Source organism: Bos mutus, chromosome 10, assembly GCF_027580195.1.
Source record: "Bos mutus isolate GX-2022 chromosome 10, NWIPB_WYAK_1.1, whole genome shotgun sequence".
Lineage (NCBI taxonomy): Eukaryota > Metazoa > Chordata > Mammalia > Artiodactyla > Bovidae > Bos > Bos mutus.
The window spans coordinates 59141833-59162239 of NC_091626.1; the positions used below are offsets into that span (position 1 = coordinate 59141833).

Consider the following 20407-nt stretch of genomic DNA (forward strand, 5'->3'; position numbering starts at 1 on the left):
ATGTCATAATGCTCATTACCATACGTAAACACACCTGCATGCACACATGTGAAATGAAAGTGTTAGTTTCACTTAGCTGTGTCCGACTCTTTGCAACCCCACAGACTGTAGCCCACCAGGCTCCTCTGTCCACAGGATTTCCCAGGCAAGAACACTGGAGTGGGTTGCCACTCCCTTCTGCAGGGGATCTTCCCAACTCTGGGATTGAACCTGTGTCTCTTGCACTGCAGGTGGACTCTTTACTGTCTGAGTCACCAGGGAAGCCCACGTGTGTATACGTGTGTACGTATATATGGTAGGTTTTCCTAAAATCTCCCTGATCACTTCAAGGTGGAGGATATACGTATGAATGTATACATATTGTATGTGTGGGGGTCAGGTATGAGCTGGTAAGGAGGAAGCAGAGACACAGTCTTGTGGGGCATATTGATCATGAACTTGAAAGCCTAAGCTCTCGCAGCAACTGTGTTTCAGCAGCAGCCTGAGCAGGATGAATGGTGGTGTGCAGAGGTTTACACTCAGGATTCCTAAACCATAGCTTCTCTTTGACTTGGAGTCAATCCAGCGATCCACTGCTAACGGAATCTTCTGCTAGACCCGAATGAATTGTATTGGTGCCTCTGGATAGGTATCCTGTCAGGTATAGCATCAAAGCATCCCACCGCAGTTACAAGCTAGGCTCCACGAGAATAATACACCAGGGCAGTTATGCCACCTAGTGATGCCTGCATGTACTGTTCTTATCCCGAAGAGAGCTGGAAAGGCTTCTGGGAGGGCTGGCATTTGCTATTTCTGGCCAACACTTCCACATGCAAAGGAGTCCGAAGCCTCATCTTGACTTTGAAACATTCCTTGTGGCTGCATTAGCCATTCCCCGCAAAGCTCAGAGGATATGATTGACTTCTTGCTAACAGGGAGAAGCCCAGTTTTGCAGCACAGATTACCAAGGAATTGACAGCACACACATACACACTCCCATCCTGCCCTTCAACAGAGAAGGATGATACATCTTCTCCTGTATATGAATTTGGGTGCAATATCCTGTTTTCCTGATTGTACAGCCTCAAAGTCTTCTGTATACAGCATTTCCTTTCTAAACTACACAAAAATGCTATTGTCTATGCTAATACAGTCAGAAACAGAAGAGACACAGGGTCGGTGGTGCGGATTTGTCCACCATCCCAGACTGGCAAGCGTCAGAGGTCCTGGCTATTAGTTCCATGTGGATGTAGCTTACACACGCAGAGAAGTATCAGTGTTTTCATAAAATGAGACCAGTCCTCCACCAAACCCAGTGGCAGAGGGGAAGATCTCTTGAGCCTCACCAAGGTTTAGGAGAAACTCTGGCCAAATCATACTTTTTCTCTCCCTTTCATTTCGGATTCCTTGTAAGAAGTCTACCACACAGCTAGAATCTGGATGGCCAAGCTTCATGCATGTTTTTCATCCTGCAAAATACAGTAAACTGCAGCAGTAGCACTAACACAGCTTTCAAATAGTGGTTCTAGTATCATACGATGCTGAGATAATAAGCTATGACTGTGTGTTTTCCATCAGGAAGGAAAACATCAGTCCAGGAGAGAAATGGAGGATGAATGACATTTATCAGATTGCAGTTCCTGAAAACGGATTTGCTTCACTAGATCAAAGACAGCCCATTTCTACACATCATCATCAATTCTGTGGGAACCATCCCAGACACTCTAAGTGTGTGTTTTGAGACAGGGTAGCTGATTCTCCTTCTGATTATTTCTACTCTGGGACATTCTTGATGGTCTCTGTACAGTTCATCAACACAAAAGCACAAAAGATGAACATACAGCTCAACAGGGAAGAGAGATGAAAGCTCCAGGCAGCATGCCATGGGTGCTGGTCATGCTGTGCCTGGCACGAAAATGTCCAGTTTGTATCCCACTTACCCACTTGTGAACCTGGTACAGGATTCCAGAAGGGACGTCTTTTTGCCTAATTCTCCTTCTTAAGTGTCTTTTGGGGAATAAATGGTAGCATGGTATAAATAAAGCATCCTAAAGAAAAATCAATTTCATGTTCATGCTCACTCATTTCCTTTATATGATCAAAGGTGTGACCAGATCTATCACCCCCGCTTTTGTCCTTGGAGTCATCATACCTGTGTGGTCAGGAAGAGACATGCAATTAGAACTACTCGGTCACTTCCTTGGAATCATCATACCTGTGTGGTCAGGAAGAGACATGCAATTAGAACTACTCGGTCACTTCCTTGGAATCATCATACCTGTGTGGTCAGGAAGAGACATGCAATTAGAACTACTCGATCACTTGGTTTTCATCCAAAGCCAATAATCTCAAATCCTCATAGTTTTAAAATGCTCATCGAAGTGGACTGTTACTCTCTGCATACAGCTGTCAGCTGTGAAAACATTCTTTTTTGGACACAAAAATCTGGCTTTTGCCCCCTTTCCCCCCAAGACTCGACGGTGGCCTACCGACTCACGCTGACAAAAAGGACACAGATTCCCTGTGCACAGGTGACCCCTCTGCTTCAGAGAAAGCTCAGGGAGAGGCATCATCGCTGGGAACACAGCTTCATGACAGCCACCACGCAGACTCGGAGCAGTTACACATGGACAGACCCATGGACGGCTGTCCTGGATCTCCCATCACAGTTGGCTCTGAAGTTTGTGTCTGGGGAAGAGCCCCTTCAACAAAGCTGGATGTACTGCCTTTGAGAATGGCTCTCGGAAACAAAATTCTTGCTTCTCCCTTCTGGAAGGGCTATGGGGAGACAACACAGCTGATGGTTATTTTTGTAGCCAGAAAACAAGTAGAATAAGAGTCAGGCATGTGTTCAGACAAATGTGCTCCTTCAAGGCACTCCTCAGTCTGCACGACAGTGGAGCATGCTTAAATCCCATTTGTGCCCTCAACACTCCCAAAGCATAATATACCTACTGTATCCTTGGGGAAGATTTCCTTCTACAAAAAATTTCAAAATTATAGAAAAGGGAGAGTAGGGAACATCCTACTTGAGTTGTTCTGTTTCCTGCAAAATTATTTCTTTAAAAGGAATCCTTTCAAAGTAAAATAGACTACATGACGTTTTTATCCCAAAGCTGCTGGGTGGTAGGTGTGACTTGGAAATCTGCAGTTTTGTTGCAAGCAAACCTGCTTGGGTTGAGCATGAAGGCAAAAAAAGCAAAAGGGATGGTGATGAACAAATGGCAAGGTTTAGGACAGACTTAGCATCTTCATAGTTAATTGTTGCTTTTACATGTATATAGTTTCCCCTGAAGACAAGAGGACATGTATTATTATCAGGTGAGGAACAGAAAGAGCAACGCAGGAAGCAAAGAACAGCCACCAGCTATGCTGTCTCCTTGCGTGTGCACACGTGTGTGCTGAGTTGTGCACGACTCTTTGCGACCCTATGGACTGAGCCTACCAGGCTCCTCTGCCCATGGAATTTTCCAAACAAGAATACTGGAGTGGGTTGTCTCTTGGAGTCCCTGAAAACAATTGAAAAGAACTTCTGCTTTCTAAACAACTATCCTCCCTTAGACACAGAAGAGTCTACCTTCATCATCTGGCACGGCCATATTCTATTTCTGAAATGCCTCAAACGATATCTAGCATCTCCTCACAGAGAGGGAAATGAAGGGTAATGTGGACAAGGCTAGGGCCCCAGGATCACGATGAGAACCCCCAGACCTTGTCTTTCTCATCCCACCAAGACTTAAGAAACAGCTGCCCTGGGACTTCCCTAGTGGTCTAGTGGTCAAGACTTTGCCTTCCAGTGCAGAGGGTATGGATTCCATACCCCATCAGGAAGCTAAGAGCCCACATGCTTCATGGCCAAAAAACTGAAACAAAACAAAAGCCACACTGTAACGAATTCAATCAAGTCTTAAAAACAAAGAAACAAACAGCTGCCCTTCTGAATTAGGCTCCAATCAATACTCAGTGTTCCAATAAAGTCCCTCCACTGAGTGTTAATATATTTATCAGTAATTATTTTAAATACTCTATTTTTGAGAAACTTGAAGTATGGGAAAATGATACCATCAAACAACGCACTGTTTATGAAAAAGGCCAAAGTCTCTGGGCTGTACTGTTAAAGTAATGATTGACTTTCCCATGAACTTTCTTCCATATAAGTTGTGGTCCTTAGTACCGGGAACTATATAGTCCATATCTTGTAATAACCTAAAATGGAAAAAAATCTGAAAAATAATAAATTTTTTTTCAGATTGTTATATACAACTGAAAAACTTTGTTGTATATGTGAAGCACTGTAAGTCAACTATGTGCATTGTGCTAAGTTACTCCAGTTGTGTCCAGCTCTTTGAGAAATCAACTATACTTCAATTTTGAAAACACACACATACACACAAAAGACACAGTCTTCATGGTCTTGCACTTTGTCTGAGTTCATTCAGTTGGCTATGCCACCCTGATCATCCTAAGCTTTCTCTGCTCCTTCCCAGTTCTCTTTTTAAAAACTCGTAAGTCAAAAAAGAGTGGATATATGTATACAGACAGCTGATTCATTTTGCTGTATAGCAGAAACTAACACGACGTTGTAAAAGCAACTGTAATCCAATAAAAATTAATTTTAAAAAAGCAAAAAAAAATTAAATATTGGGAACCTGAATTTACCCTTTCTGTAGTGAAGTTTAATATGGTGGGTTTTAGTATGTTTTCTGGGTTGGTTTTCATTCAGATTTTCCTTCATCGTTCCTGAGAGCAGTTCCTGAAGCAAGCATGGCTTCCCTGAGTGGCCAGGGCCACTGTGAGGATTAGTATTTATTTTGCAGCTTCTGTTTATAGAGCACCTAATGCTATTCAGCAGAAAATCGCTTCATTTCCCAAAGCACGTGTTTTTGTCTGCTTACTCCCCTACCTCGTCCCGGGCAATTTGTGCAGGTGTTTCGGCCTCTTCAGGTGTTTTCAGATATTCAGGTCATCTGCTAGGCCATTATTAGGTCCACCACAAAAAAATAAATTCAGAAAGAAAAAGGCTGCCTCAAAGATTCTAGCTGGTGTTTAAAAACAAAATTTAAATAAAGTACACAGGCAGAAAAGTTTGATCATCCTGAAATATTACCACCCATCAAAATGTCCCCTCCTGTATTTTTAGAACCATGTCAATGACAGTGTAGAATAGCACTGCTAATGTCTATAGGCAACAAATAGAATCATTTGGGTTTGGGAAATGTTTTTTAGAAAAAGTGGCTTTAAATAATTAACATCAGGGCATTCTTCCTCCCTTCTGTGTCTAGTAAAGTAAATACCTCTTGACAGGGAGTATTCCTTTATGGAAGCCCTAACTCCAAACTTCAAGTTCAAGGTAACTGCACTATTATTAAAAAGTGTACTTCAAATACAATGTTTCAGAAAATCATACTGTTTATAACAACAAATATTCAATTAATGTTACCAACTTAATTGCATTAAAAGATTCATGTACTACTACTATCTTTGGAAAAAAAGTAAAGGAAAAGAAAAATACTAAGAAGGAAAGCAGAAAAATAAAAGAACTAATCAAGAAAACGGAGGCCAGTTTTGGACAGTAAACTACTAACTGGCTGGCTCCTACATTAGACACTTTTATCTGAGTTTTCTGATTTAGCCTAAATACTATAGTAGGTATCAACAACCTTGTATCAAATGAAGAAAACAAGGTTCAGAGAGACTAAGTGTCTTGCCCAAGGGCAACAGCTCTCACATAGAAAAGCCAGAACTTCTATCTGGGTCTCTCTGAATCCCATGTTCCTTTCTTCATTCACAATGACTCTCAAACTGGAGACAAGAAGGGGAGAAATTAAAGCCTGATCCATCCAAGACAACAAAATCTAGGATTACTCAGAGACATTGAATTAACCATATTTTGAGTAAATATGTGTTTTCCAGCCATTGGATCAACTATGATGTGATTCAGACTGGCTTTTCTGAAAGCCAAAGATACCAGATGGACCGTCTTTCAATCTGGTGTTTTTGTCATTTAAACATGGTCCTAGAAATCAAAACAAATAGAAACATAAAAATCTTTTTTTTTTTAAATATGGGCAATCTGTCCCCCAGAGTAAAGACAAAGAATGACAAACAGTTACCAAAACCAGTCCTATAAGAGATTAGGCCTAAATCTATGATGAACCTAGACAGTGTATTAAAAAGCAGAGACATCACTTTTCCAGCAAAGGTCTGTCTAGTCAAGCTATGGTTTTTCCAGTAGTCATTTACAGATGTGAGAGTTGGACCATAAAGAAGGCTGAATGCCGAAGAATCAGTGCTTTTGAATTGTGGTGCTGGAGAAGACTTTCGGAGAAGGCAATGGCACTCCACTCCAGTACTCTTGCCTGGAAAATCCCATGGATGGAGGACCCTGGTGGGCTGCAGTCCATGGGGTCACTAAGAGTCGGACACGACTGAGCGACTTCATTTTCACACATTGGAGAAAGAAATGGCAACCCACTCCAGTATTCTTGCCTGGAGAATCCCAGGGACAGGGGAGCCTGGCAGGCTGCCATCTATGGGGTCGCACAGAGTCGGACACGACTGAAGCAACTTAGAAGCAGCAGCAGCAGAAGACTTTTGAGAGTCCCTTGGACAGCAAGGCAATCAAACCAGTTAATCCAAAAGGAAACCAATCCTGAATACTCATTGAAAGGACTGATGCTGAAGCTCCAATATTTTGGCCACCGGATGCAAAGAGCTGACTCACTGGAAAAGACCCTGAAGCTAGGAAAGATTAAGGGCAGGAGGAGAAGGGGGCGACAGAGGATGAGATGGTCAGATGACATCACCGCTTCAATGGACATGAGTTTGAACAAACTCCAGGAGATAGTGAAGGATTGGGAAGACCAGTGTGCTGCAGTCCACGGGACTGCAAAGAGTTGGACAGGACTTAGTGATTGAACAACGAACAACAACCATGAAGAAAGGCAGTCACCCCTCCAGTTTCCTTCTGCAAGAGAGTCATCAATCACTACTTCTGCTGTGTGGAGATAAAGGTCCCCTGACGTGGGCATCCAGAGGGCTTCTGACAGTACTTGGCCTGCTCCACCTTTCCATCTGCCTTCCCTTGTGCCCCCTGACTTTTCCAGGTATGTCACAAAAAAGCAACAATGCCTTTAATAATCTATACTTGACAAGACTGGAAATTAACCTTTTAGTGAAATCTTTCACATTGAATGTGAAACAACAGAAGCAGTGGTGATGTGACATTTTTGGTAGGTGAGCACATCAAAGGCGCCCGCCTCCAACCATCTCCCTGAACACCCAAGGGTATCTCTGGCTGCCACGTCTCCTTAGTCTCGACAGGCGCAAAGCAGAGAGGAAGGAAGCCTAAGCAAGTTCGCCGGATCCTCCACACAAAAGGAAGGTATTTCAACCCACTTCTACTTCAATCTTATGCACTTCATTATGCCTGGCTTTTTAACATTTAGGTAAAAAAGGGAAAGACAGGATGAAAGATAAAAAACATTATTTCTGACTGCCAAGCCCCCAAATGCAGAAATACATGGACACGTGACTTCAAACCCCTACACATTCCACCTTAATCTTTCTGCTGGCAGTTTTCAGAATGATCATGTTTAGTATTTTCTGTTGGGAAGGCAAGTGCCTTCAGCATTTCTTCAGATGTCAAGAAGCATTTTAAAACTGAAAGCACATGAAATCCGGAATCAGCTCATAACACTGTCATATAATAATGAAAGAACAAATAATTATGCTCATCTCTAAGATGCCCATGTTCTTGCATCCCCATAGTTAGCGTCTAAGGGCCACAGTGAGTCACACACGTGTTCAGTGCAGTCGCTCAGTCGTGTCCGACTCTTTGCGACCCCATGAATCACAGCACGCCAGGCCTCCCTGTCCATCACCAACCCCTGGAGTTCACTCAGACTCAAGTCCATCGAGTCAGTGATGCCATCCAGCCATCTCATCCTCTGGCATCCCCTTCTCCTCCTGCCCCCAATCCCTCCCAGCATCAGAGTCTTTTCCAATGAGTCAGCTCTTCACACGAGGTGGCCAAAGTACTGGAGTTTCAGCTTTAGCATCATTCCCTCCAAAGAAATCCTAGGGCTGATCTCCTTCAGAGTGGACTGGTTGGATCTCCTTGCAGTCCAAGGGACTCTCAAGAGTCTTCTCCAACACCACACTTCAAAAGCATCAATTCTTCGGCGCTCAGCCTTCTTCACAGTCCAACTCTCACATCCATACATGACCACAGGAAAAACCATAGCCTTGACTAGATGAACCTTTGTTGGCAAAGTAATGTCTCTGCTTTTGAATATGCTATCTAGGTTGGTCATAACTTTCCTTCCAAGGAGTAAGCATATTTTAATTTCATGGCTGCAGTCACCATCTGCAGTGATTTTGGAGCCCCCCAAAATAAAGTCTGCCACTGTTTCCACTGTTTCCCCATCTATTTCCCATGAAGTGATGGGACCAGATGCCATGATCTTCGTTTTCTGAATGTTGAGCTTTGAGCCAACTATTTCACTCTCCACTTTCACTTTCATCAAGAGTCTTTTTAGTTCCTCTTCACTTTCTGCCATAAGGGTGGTGTCATCTGCATATCTGAGGTTATTGATATTTCTCCCAGCAATCTTGATTCCAGCTTGTGTTTCTTCCAGTCCAGCATTTCTCATGATGTACTCTGTATATAAGTTAAATAAGCAGGGTGACAATATACAGCCTTGACGTACTCCTTTTCCTATTTGGAACCAGTCTGTTGTTCCATGTCCAGTTCTAACTGTTGCTTCCTGACCTGCATACAGATTTCTCAAGAGGCAGATCAGGTGGTCTGGTATTCCCATCTCTTTCAGAATTTTCCACAGTTTATTGTGATCCACATAGTCAAAGGCTTTGGCATAGTCAATAAAGCAGAAATAGATGTTTTTCTGGAACTCTCTTGCTTTTTCCATGATCCAATGGATGTTGGCAATTTGATCTCTGGTTCCTCTGCCTTTTCTAAAACCAAAAAAAGTTCTAAAACTTTTCTACACACACGTGTAGAAACCTCCAGTTTCTCTCCCCTGTCACTTTCCTTAATACCAGAAACACAGGAGAAGAAACCACACACAAGATATTGATCTTTGTACAAGGTCACCTTCAGGACCCATCACTGACAGAGCAGTCATTAGGCTAATAATAGACATTTGGGACTCTACAGTTCTGAGAATTTCTCTCTTCATTCATGGATCAAACCAAAACACTAGTTAAAATAGACCACCATGGATGGGGAAACTTGAAGGATGCTTGATTAGTTCTGAACAAAGTTTAAGGAGAGATTCAGTCACAGATTTAGGTACTAAGGGTTTCAAGGGCACTTCTTCCATGAGTGTGGTTTGTTCCTGACTGGATAGTGTGTTTCCTGTTTTTCAATTCTGCCCCCTTATGGCTAGAGCAGTCAGGGAGGCCTCACAGAGGAGAACTTCAACTGGACCATGGCTGGGGCGGTGGGTAGGCTGTGGTGGGGGGGGGGAGTGGGGGCGTGGATCTGGCGCCCTGGTAGGAAACAGCAAGAACAGAGGAGAGGACAAGGTATGAGGAAGGAGAAAGCATTACCTGGAGGGTCCGTGTTTAGAGAGGGGAGATGAAGGTCAGACAGGCACGTGAACCAGACAGGAGGTTGGGCTAAGGTTCAGAGTTCATTCCCAAAGCCACAGGGCACTTCCAGGGCTTCTCAGCACCTCTTAACTGTTTGCTGAATGGCTAAATGTGCAGGAGACGCAAGTTCAGGAGGAAGGACATGTCTGAAGGCACATTACTCTTGCTGCCAGGTCTGGGATGGATGTGAACGGAGTTGGTCCATGGGCAGGAAACAGGGAACATGATGTAGGTAAGTGGGAGAAAGGCCCTGTTTCAGGCAGTGGCAGAAGAGAGCCAGGTGGATGATTTTAGGAAAGTCAGGAAGGTTGCAGACGAATAGAATATCAAAGGGTGAGACTGGGAAGAGAGGACAAAATTGTGGGTAACTGGGTGATTACACCGAGGAGACCAGAAGAATAATGACAGCATCGAAACACAGAGTTCATGGTCACTGGGCCCTGGCTTCCAGGTCTATCACTTTGTATTTTAACCAGATAAAACACCTTGCATTATCATTAGTCAGTGTTGTCCATTAGACAATAATCTAGACAAGGACAAAGCCTGCATCTTACTTGCCTTCATCTGTTCCAAGTTTTGGAAGCACAATATCTGACACAAAAGAGTTCAGATGTTCAAAAAATACTAGCAAGTACAGGAGACTCTGTTTTGGAGAATGATGAAGTTGTCAAAAATCAGGTGAGTTTGTAGTGACGAAGCATTTCCCTAGCCATGACTAATGGTGACATTGGGGATAGAGAGGCTGTCTCTGACTTCTTTCATAACTATGGGCCTTCTCCTGACTAGAAATATCCAGTTACTCCTGCATCTTCCCTCCTAATGTCTATCAGGGGCATCCTTTGTTTTCTAAGGTGCAGATGAATATTCTGGCTATCAGGACACACCCTTCTCCTGGAAGAACACAGAGGAGATGAAAAAGCCAGTAACTGAACCTCAAGGGTGCCTGCATCTTGGCAGCAGGAAGAGAAAGATAATCTAGTTGTTTTAAGGAACTCAGACCAACCAAGATTCATGCCTATGGAAGGAAACACTTAAAATGCTGACCACCTGAACCACTGGACCTCAGAAGATGCTCACTGCATACCTCAGAGTGATGCTTACTCAGCTATAAATCCTATTTCTCATGGCTTTGAAGGCTAGTTCACTTTCTGATTCCCTGCCTACCAAAGAGTTATTCATTTTTATTAATTTATTTATTTTTGGCTGTGGTGGGCCTTCATTGCCGTGCAGGCTTTTCTCAAGTTGCAGCAAGCAGGCGGCTATTCTCTAGTCGTGTGTGGGCTTCTCATCGTGGTGGCTTCTCCTGCTGCAGAGCACAGGCTCGAGGGCAGCGTGTGGGCTCAGTGGTTGTGGCTCCCGGGCTCTACAGCACAGGCTCGTAGTTGTGGTTCACAGGCTTAGTTTTTCCTCAGCATGTGGAATCTTCCCAGATCAGAAACTGAACCTATGACTCCTGCATAGGCAGGCGGATTCTTTACCACTGAGCTACCACAGAAACCCACCAAAGAGTTATTCAAATGTGCCTATTTACTACAAGACCATTGTATGAGCAATTGCATGTTTGTGTCTGGAGGAACGGAAGTTTGCAGTTACCTTCTTTACTTCATTCAATATCTGCTTTGAGATATGTTATTCTGATTTCTATCAACAGAAACCTTTCCTTCATAGGAAAATCAGAGCTCAGGATTTCCTACTACCTATGCTGCTGCTGCTGCTGCTAAGTCGCTTCAGCCATGTCCGATTCTGTGCGACCCCATAGACGGCAGCCCACCAGGCTCCCCCTATCCCTGGGATTCTCCAGGCAAGAATACTGGAGTGGGGTGCCATTGCCTTCTCCACCTACTACCTATGGCATATAATAAAAGATTCTTCATCGCAATTTTCTTTACCTGTCCCCTAATAGGGCTTCCCTTGTGGCTCAGCTGCTAAAGAATCCGCCTGCAATGCGGGAGACCTGGGTTCGATCCCTAAGTTAGGAAGATCCTCTAGAGAAGGGAAAGGCTACCCACTCCAGTAATCTGGCCTGGAGAATTCCATGGACTGTATAGTCCACAGGGTCGCAAAGAGTCAGACACGACTGAGCGATTTTCACTTAACTTAATAGGGATCAGTCGAAAAGCTGAGCCAAGGACAGATGGTATCGAAGAGAAAAATTAAAGTAGACACAAAGCTCTCGTTTGAGCAGCCAATAACTCTAATCAAGAGAAGGGGATTTGGTTACATTCAATAAACCAGTCCATAAAATATAAAAGATGGATCAAAAACCCTTCTGCATTTGAAAAAAAACAACAATGCCCTTCTGATAAGTGCCACCCAATGATTAGTTCCATGGAGGCAGATGTCTGTATTATTATCTGATTAATCCGAATCACCTATTGCAGAGTATAGCTCCAGAGAGGTACCCCATTACTACTTGGTGAGTGAAGAGACTGTAAACTAATTCCTTGCAGAGAGAGGCAAATTTCACCTTTCCCAGGCTCTCCCCCTACCATAGCTGGCATCACACTGTGTCAAGTGAGCACGTGATAATCATGCTGGTCCTCTGGCATCCACACCCCTGTCTCACTGTTCTCCTGGCCCACTTCCCCTCCCCATGGTGCTCTGTCTACGTCAATGCACTGTAGGAGCCCCTTCTCCCTGGCCCTGTCCCAAGTGGCTGCCATGACAACCCACCCTAACAGCAGGCACTTGACAAGGGCCTTCCCCTCCACCTCAGGACAGGAGGCAGTGTGGAGACCCTGAGACCCACAGGAGGGGAGGAAATGAGGAAATCCCATCCCCAGTTGCCATCACCTCCCTTGGTCAGACTGCTCAGGGAAAGCGGGGACTCTGTCTCTGGGGTTTCCACTTTTCCATCCCAACAGCCTGTGGGAGAAACAGGATGCATCAGTGGTCATATCACCTAAATTCTTTTTATTAAAACAAGCAAAATGGCTAAAATCCAGCATCCTAGATAATTTCAATATCCAGCCTGAATCTAAAGGCAGGTATCCCTGAAGTCTTTATGAGGCACGAGGTGCTATTTTCCGCCCCCAACCCAGAATTTGGCATTGAAGGACAAGGCAAGAAGTGAAGTCAAGGTGCGGGTAGCAGGCATATCTCTCATGTGTGAGGATAGGCAGCATGGTTGCTGTTATTGGGTGTGGTTGGCACCTGGTACACAGCCTTCTTGTCTCATTCCTCACTCTAAGGTATCATTCTCTGACTAAGGTTCCTTCCTATGCATAAGCCCTTTATGATTTATTCATCCCACTTATATTGAAAATAATTCAAATTTACATAGCCTTTCTCTAAATTTCAAGAGTTTAAAGGAAATTTAAGCTACTGCTTTAGCTGCTGGGCAGAAAGGGACTGCAAAGAGTAAGGCATTATGCATCAGTGCATCAGCACCTTGGTACTCAATAAATGGTGGTGGCGGTGGTGGTTCAGTCGCTAAGTCGTGTCTGACTCTTGTCACTCCATGGACTGTAGTCCACCAGGCTCCTCTGTCCATGGGATTATCCAGGCAAGAATACTGGAGTGAGTTGCCATTTCCTTCTCCAGGGGATCTTCCCGACCCAGGAATCGAAGCCAGGTCTCCTGCACTACAGGCAGATTCTTTACCAACTGAGCTATAAGGGAAGCCCAACACTAAATGAATAAATGTTAATGAGTTAAATAGAAATACTAGAAGTGAAGCCAGCACCCTGCACCAAGGGCACTGTCCCCTCTTTACTAGGTCTTAGTTCCTAAATCCTGAGACGGCACCAGAGTAACGCCATGGCAACAACAGGGACAAAGTCACTTGCCCACACAACACTGCTGTTGTTGTGTTTGGCCAAACCTTGGGCAATGCTTCCCACTTCTTGAGTCTTTCTCAATCCTCTCCTCAAGATCCAGTTCTATTTCCCTAAGGCCTCCTGTCCTTAGGGACTTCCCGCTTCTCGACAGCGCTGCACAGTTGATTCACCTCATGTGGAATTTAAAATCAGAATAAGCACCCCTTTTACTTTCTGAGAAAAGGTGTGAGGTTTGGGTGATAAAGCCTCAGGAGAGCCATGCAGTGGCTTCCAGCCAGTCATGCTGATGATCCCCATCTCTATACCCAACCGAGTGGCCCAGATACCAGTGAAAGAAAGAAAAGTCATTACTTCTGCTCCCTTGGCTGGAAAGGGGCATTTCTCTGGACTGGTGTTCCCCTGGAGAGGCCTCTGGGGGTCCTGAAAATCAGGTCTGTTTAAGAATATGAACCACTCTAAACCAGCATCCTGCAAAAGCTTACAAGGTCAGCAGAGAGCAGTGGGGAGGGGCTGTGCTGGCCGGGATGGAGGCAGGGAAGAGGTCTCAGAGGAGGAGACCTGGAGCAGAATGTTGAAAAAAGAAGGAGTGAACCCAGTAGAGAAGATCCAAGAGGGCACTTCAGGCAGAGGGAACAGCCTGGATAAAGGCTCTGCACGTTTGTGACCACTGCTTCTTCGATGAGCAGCCTTCAGCCATTTGCAGGCAGTAGGTGCATTTCACGTGTGTATTTGTGCATTTGGTGGCCCCATGGCATTGCTACCTGGAGTGATGGCAGTGGCATCCCCTTTTATCTCCTTCATATGTAGGGCAGGGATAGGAGTTCTGTGTCTACAGGGAAATAGTCTCCATCCTTGAGGGTGAGTGTTTCTACGCTTACTACCAAGGTCCGAGGACACGCTCCCTTCAAAAAGCCTGTGATAAAGTAAAACAAGGTATCCCACTTCAGGTGAGTTCTCCTTCCATACTGGACTCTTCTAATTTAACACAATCATCTGAAAGCAACAGAATTTACAAAGCTTGGGTATCTCACCCAAGACAAAGATCCACAAACAGACCGTAATGTAAAAAGGTCAGGAGTGGGCACTCAGATCAGACACGTTCACCGGTGTGCTTGCTGACCTGCAGGACACATCTGTGAGCACCAGGGTGGCCACGCAAAGCCCAGCAATCATGACACACCATTCAATGGCGCCGCTGACAACAAAGCTCCCCTTAGAGACCAACGAGTATAGTATCCAATGCCTTCATGTGTGGAGCTGCTATTGTCCCTAAATAAAAATTCAAGTTCCACAGAAAAAGAGATTCCCTTCATCATGGGTTATCTTATTTCACAAAAAAGAAGCTTGTTAAGAAAGATGGGCATGGAAGGAGACAGGGAGAAGACAGCCACAGCCCCATGAGACAATACTATAGAGTATTTACACCTATCAGTGTAACCTGATAATGCAAAAGTTGTGTCATTCAGAACCTGGTGTAAATGTTGAGCACACTTTATATTGTATTATATAAATGTAAAGAGTAATTCAGATAATGTTCCCTGGCCTTGTATTTGTACAAAAGAGAATTTTTGTACATCAACATAGTCAACTAATAGTTTGGTAAAATAAAAGAATAGCCTGGAATCAGATTGGCCTAATTGAAATCTTTGGTCTCCTATTTACTAGTTGTATGTCCTTGGAAAATCTTCAATGTTTCAAAAGCCTCATCTTTAAAATGGGGATCTTCACCCTCACAGGCCTGCTGAGAGGCTGAGACGGTTAATGTATACCAAGTGTTTAATGCACTGTCTGGCACATGGCATGCGATCAATAAATATTAACTATTATGAGTATAAAAGAGTAGGAACATTAAATGATACCTTTTCAACTTAAGAATCCTAGGTGATTCCAAACTGAGTTTCCTATGAGAACAGTAAAAAAATAAGCCAGTATTGCTTCTTTGGTTGCTCAGTGGTAAAGAATACACCTGCCAATTCAGGAGACGTAGGTTCGATCCCTGGTCTGTGAAAATCCCCTGGAGAAGGAAATGGCAACCCACTGCAGTATTCTTGCCTGGGAAATCCCATGGACAGAGGAGCCTGGTGGGCCACAGTCCATGGGATGGCAAAAGAGTTGGACACAATTTAGTGCCTAAACAACAACAAAACAACAACGAAATTGCAAAATAAAGTAAGAACATGTTGGCCTACATGTTAAACTATGGAAAACACTGGGAAAGTCAACTTTAGTCCTGGTCCTGAACTACCTTTCTGTATTGGGCCTTCCACTAGGTTCAGAATAAGCTTTGGTAGAATTACTGCGGGATAATGCCTCAAACCCCTTCCAGCCATAACATCCTGGAGTCAACCTTCAGGGCAGCTGTGATGGCAAAGGTCAACTCAGTACATTTCATAAACCATAATTAGAGGACAGTGTGATGGGGCCTATTGGCTGTGTTATGTAATTAGCCTTCTGCCTCAAGGGAGGGAGTGCCTGTGTACAATTATGCAATCACATTCCGAAAGGAAAGGCACTAAGGCACATCAAATCACAAAGAAAAACAACTCTCATTCCTTGGAGCCACAGTTTCCACCTAGGAATGCTGTCCAGGTAATTTGAGTCTGCACCTTCTTAGCACCAAATATTTGAACAGCTCTTTATTTTTGTAATACCTGGTAATACAAAGGGCACATTTACATGGCCCGTTCTTATTGGCTTTATATTAAACTGGAGAGCTATAGCCCATTATACCTGTGCTGTAACCTGGTACCTCCCGCTTAGCCTAAAATCCTAGTGCAAACTTTACGGTTTTTAAACTTTGGAGTATGTAAGATTCACCTAGGGAGCTTGTTAAAAATGCAGACCCTCTCCCTCCATACTGATTCTTCAGGTCTACTGTGGAGCCCAGTGATGTGCCATTTTCACAGCCTCCCCAGATTCTCGACATGAGTGATGCCTCTGCAAAAAGCACTCTAAGACTCATTTTGAGTAGCTTTGGGGAGACCATGTAAGTGGCTGAGCAACCATCACCACCGAAACTGAGACTTGTGCACTTCACCTCACCATCAGGTAGCAAGAAAAACTAAAACACCATCTGTCCATCTCCTTTCCTGGCACAGAAGTGGAACTGTAGAAATTTCCAAGATTTAAAACAACTTGGGAGCACTGCCTGAACCTCTTTATCGTTTTCAAAACCTTCATCCCATCCATTCTCAACTTCTTAGATGAAGGGTATCAGATACATCTATTTGCTCTTGCAAAATATTTAAAATCCCTTAGCTCCTTTATCCCTTCCCAAACCTTCCTTGGCTTCGTTAGGTTGTTCTTAAGGTATATTGGTCCAGCTACAGATCTAGTATAAATGGCCAGAGACATGTTTTTGATTTTGATCCCAACACCCTCCACAATTACACCCAGCCTGCCTTTTGGACCATAACCACAATTTGGTCAGTCTTCAGAGAACTGTCCACAGTAACATGTAAACCCATTTACTGGGTTATCACCTATAATTCTGGCTGCTCACCTCCAAGTGCAATTTGAGTTATCTTTTCCATGTGCTTTGTTTATACAGATGCTCTTTGGCTTCTTTTCTGCACACATGGCTCATGTCAGATCAGTATTTCACTATTACATCCAGAAGTTTCACTACACACAAGATTACATAAAAGCGAACAAATGGACCAGCGTCTAGAGGCCTGTACTGTTTATAATCTTCATTCAAAGAAATGACATTGTCTATCTACCCATTGTTTCCTGTCTCTGAGATAATCTCCACCCTTGAGACTGTTTCCTCTGATACCATGTTCATTAACAATTGTAGGAGGAGGACATATCTGGAAAAATGTGCTATGTCAATTGCATTTATTCACCAAATTCTCATGACAATTGCTCAATTGTTCCAGGTTCTTTGACATCTTAGCCTTGACTCCAGCTTACCGAGTATTTAATTGTGCTGTGCATTTAAGTCTGCAAGCAAGGCTGAGTAAGTGCTGCCCATTGTCCTGTAAGCCTGAGTCATTCATTCAGTCAATACAGACCTTTCTGGGAAAAATGAGATTACCTCACCCACATCAAGAGTCTTAGCTTTTGGGAACGACCACACTCAAGTATGTACCTATCTGTGCAGTCCAGTTCTTCAGTGTAGCTCACTTAGCCCTGGATTTACAGCCCATCACCCTATAAAGCAACAAAATTATATTGGGCACCCAAACAGTTAAAGCCTTTCCCCTACTGACTAAGATGCAGAAACAAGTACTCTTGAAAAAACAAAGAGAAATTAGTCTGATAATGAAAAACCACTGAAAGCAATTTACAAACCATTTCCCCTGACAGTATATAAACTGTTAATATAATGTACATAATTCAGGGTCGGTCCTTTTTGGATTCCTCCCTTCTAATCATTCATCTTTCTAGCAGCAATACTGACACCTGAATCTTTTCTCATAGTTTCAGAAGGATATATGGTAGCAAACATAACTATGCATTGAATGAAGCTAATGGTTTGTATTGTTTATTCAATGGAAATGTCTCTTGTAATTAAAAATAAAGGTTGATCAAGCAACTGTGAAACCAAATATTCACAGAATCCAAACACTTGTGCAAAGCCTAAATTGGTGCTCTGCACTTTTAAATAAACAAACTAGGGGATCACCACAAATAAAAGGGAACTTAAGTGGTAAAACTACTATTTCCTTAAAAAACTATGCAAGCCAAGAAAGAAGTTTTGCAAAATAAAATTGAGTGGAGGCTATAATAAAGGGGGAGCCCTGATATCCCAAAGAAGAGAAAAGCAAAAAGAAATTTCAGAAAGGATAACAAATTAGTTTAGCAAAGTCACAATGAGCGAGGGCAGACACAAATAAAGGCAGAGGATGCAGCGTCCAAGCAAAGAGGAAGGGGCGAGTGGAAACAGCTGGAATTGTTCAGCTGTGTCAACATTCGGCTGTTTCACAGATTGACTAGCAAAGTGTCATCTGAAACCAATTACATTCCCAAAACCCCACGGACCCAGTTCATAACATTGATTAATCCACATTGTGAAAAAATCCCCAAGCAAGACTAGAACAGCTGTCAGCCCTTGGAGCTCAAAACACACACACACACACACACAAAACAGCAATTGCTTAAGAAAAAGAAAGGAAGAAAAAGCTCCTCTTGAAATTTTAGGGGTTTTTCAGAAGGTATGCCTACTGAAATAGAATATAGATTTAAAACCGCTTCTACCAGTGCCTGTTTGAGAACAAACGACTATAATTAGAAAAGCAGGGGTTACATTAAAATAAACCGAAAGTCCATTCCCAAAATCAGAATGAGCTGCCTCCAAGTCTAGAATACCTTGTGTCTTTTTGCTCCTTTTTGGGTATAACACTACGCATTTCATTTTTCTTAAGTGCTTTTCTTCCTTCTCATTATCTTAAATGCATTGCTCCCATCAAAATATATATTTAATATATTTTCTAATCAAGACATTTTTAATACTTCTGTCACATTTCACAAAGGGAGAAGTAAACACAAAGTCCTTGATTTGCAAACATGCAGCTTGTTCTTGAGTCGAATATACAAACGGCCACCACACCCCTGCCACGCCTCCTCTCCTTGTATGGGAGCCTGTTACGGTTTTCACGAAGCTTTGGCCCTGCCTCTGGAGACAGCAGGGTTAGATATCCAGCCACCAGGCACACAGAGGTGACCTGGACACTACATAAATGGCTATGAAAGGCCTTAAGAAGTTCCAATTTTGTACTTGGTCTGCAATCTCCACAGTGATACCATAGAAGCTGTAAAAGTCTGACATCCTTTGGATGGATTTTTTTTCTGCCCACAGAAATAAAATATAGGCTTACTCATTTGTTCACTCATTCAGCAAACATTTGTTGAATGTTTACTCTATACCCAATACTGGGTTTCAGCATTCACTTTTTATATATGTGCAAAAGCACTGAAAGTTTTAGTGACCTGGGTGACCTGCCTAAGGCCATACAAAGAGATTGTGCTCCAGTCTGGACTCAAACCCAAAGCCACCTGATATCTAATTCAGTTCTCTTTCTAAAAAACCATGTTACTACATTATGCTTAACATAGATTTTCATAAGCTAGATAGGGAGCCCCCAAAGCAAGCAAAATATAGTTCCTACAGGGGAATGCATTCCAAGTTACAAAAAACGGTACAAATAGGACTTTAAGGACATAAGCAGTTCATATATTCAGATTACACTCTAATTTTGCTCTTTTCCTTTCTAAGTATCCCATTAGTAATCTAATGGTCTCCTGTTGAAATGCCACTCTGTAAATTTTATGAAACTGAAGTATGCCTTTGATACACGGATCCTTTTGCTTGTGTTTCATAGACTAATCTCTATTACTAGAATTCACTTTTTCTCTGTAACTCAGACCTTTCAGAGAAATACAAACCTTCATTCCATTGGTATATCCTTGGATTTAAAAAACAAAGGAAAGCAAACAAACCACAATTTACTGTCAGGCAAAGGAACCTCGGCTTATTCTTTGGATTTCAGAATTGGAAGGCCAACATTAACAACAGCAACTTATTTCAGATATAAAGAAGTCATGTTACTAAATACTGTTCTTCAAACCATAACATTCTCCAAGCTTTGCAGTAGGTAACACCTACACTGGGTTTTGTAGGACTTAAGCAAGTCCAAAAAAGTAATTGGGGTGGAGGCAGGACAAAAACAGAGCAATAAGAAAGTCTCTAGACAGACTCTCTAATTCTTTTCACTATTTTTTTTCACTCTAGAGGATATTTATAATTATTGTTTTTTAAATGCTCGTGATGCCACAGATAACGAACACCAACTGCTCCCCACAGAACTCTTACTACAGTACATGTTTATAAGAGCAAATTATTGTTTATACACAGATAGGATTATAAATGAGGGGAAGAACATTACAAATTACATGTTATTGAAAAAAAGCCAGAACATTTCCATTTCTTGCTTTTCATGAAAAAACATCATTACCTGGATCATGCCGCCTTCTCTCAGTTCCCTCACTGGACACTGGCATGGATAACCCTACAAGATTAGAGTAGTAAG

At 43.0% G+C, this 20407-nt stretch overlaps 1 protein-coding gene across 3 annotated transcripts in view; it reads right to left on the minus strand.

The window, feature by feature from the left end:
- The window catches only part of RORA (RAR related orphan receptor A), an 812472-nt gene that overhangs the window by 629284 nt on the left and 162781 nt on the right, over positions 1–20407 (minus strand). For 2 of the 3 annotated variants that reach the window (XM_070378001.1, XM_070378003.1), the window contains exon 2: positions 20333–20386. The exons of the other annotated variant lie outside the window; for it this stretch is intronic. In XM_070378001.1, the coding sequence (XP_070234102.1) occupies positions 20333–20386 (54 nt within the window). The remainder of the gene's footprint in view (positions 1–20332; positions 20387–20407) is intronic. 3 annotated transcript variants of the gene reach the window in all.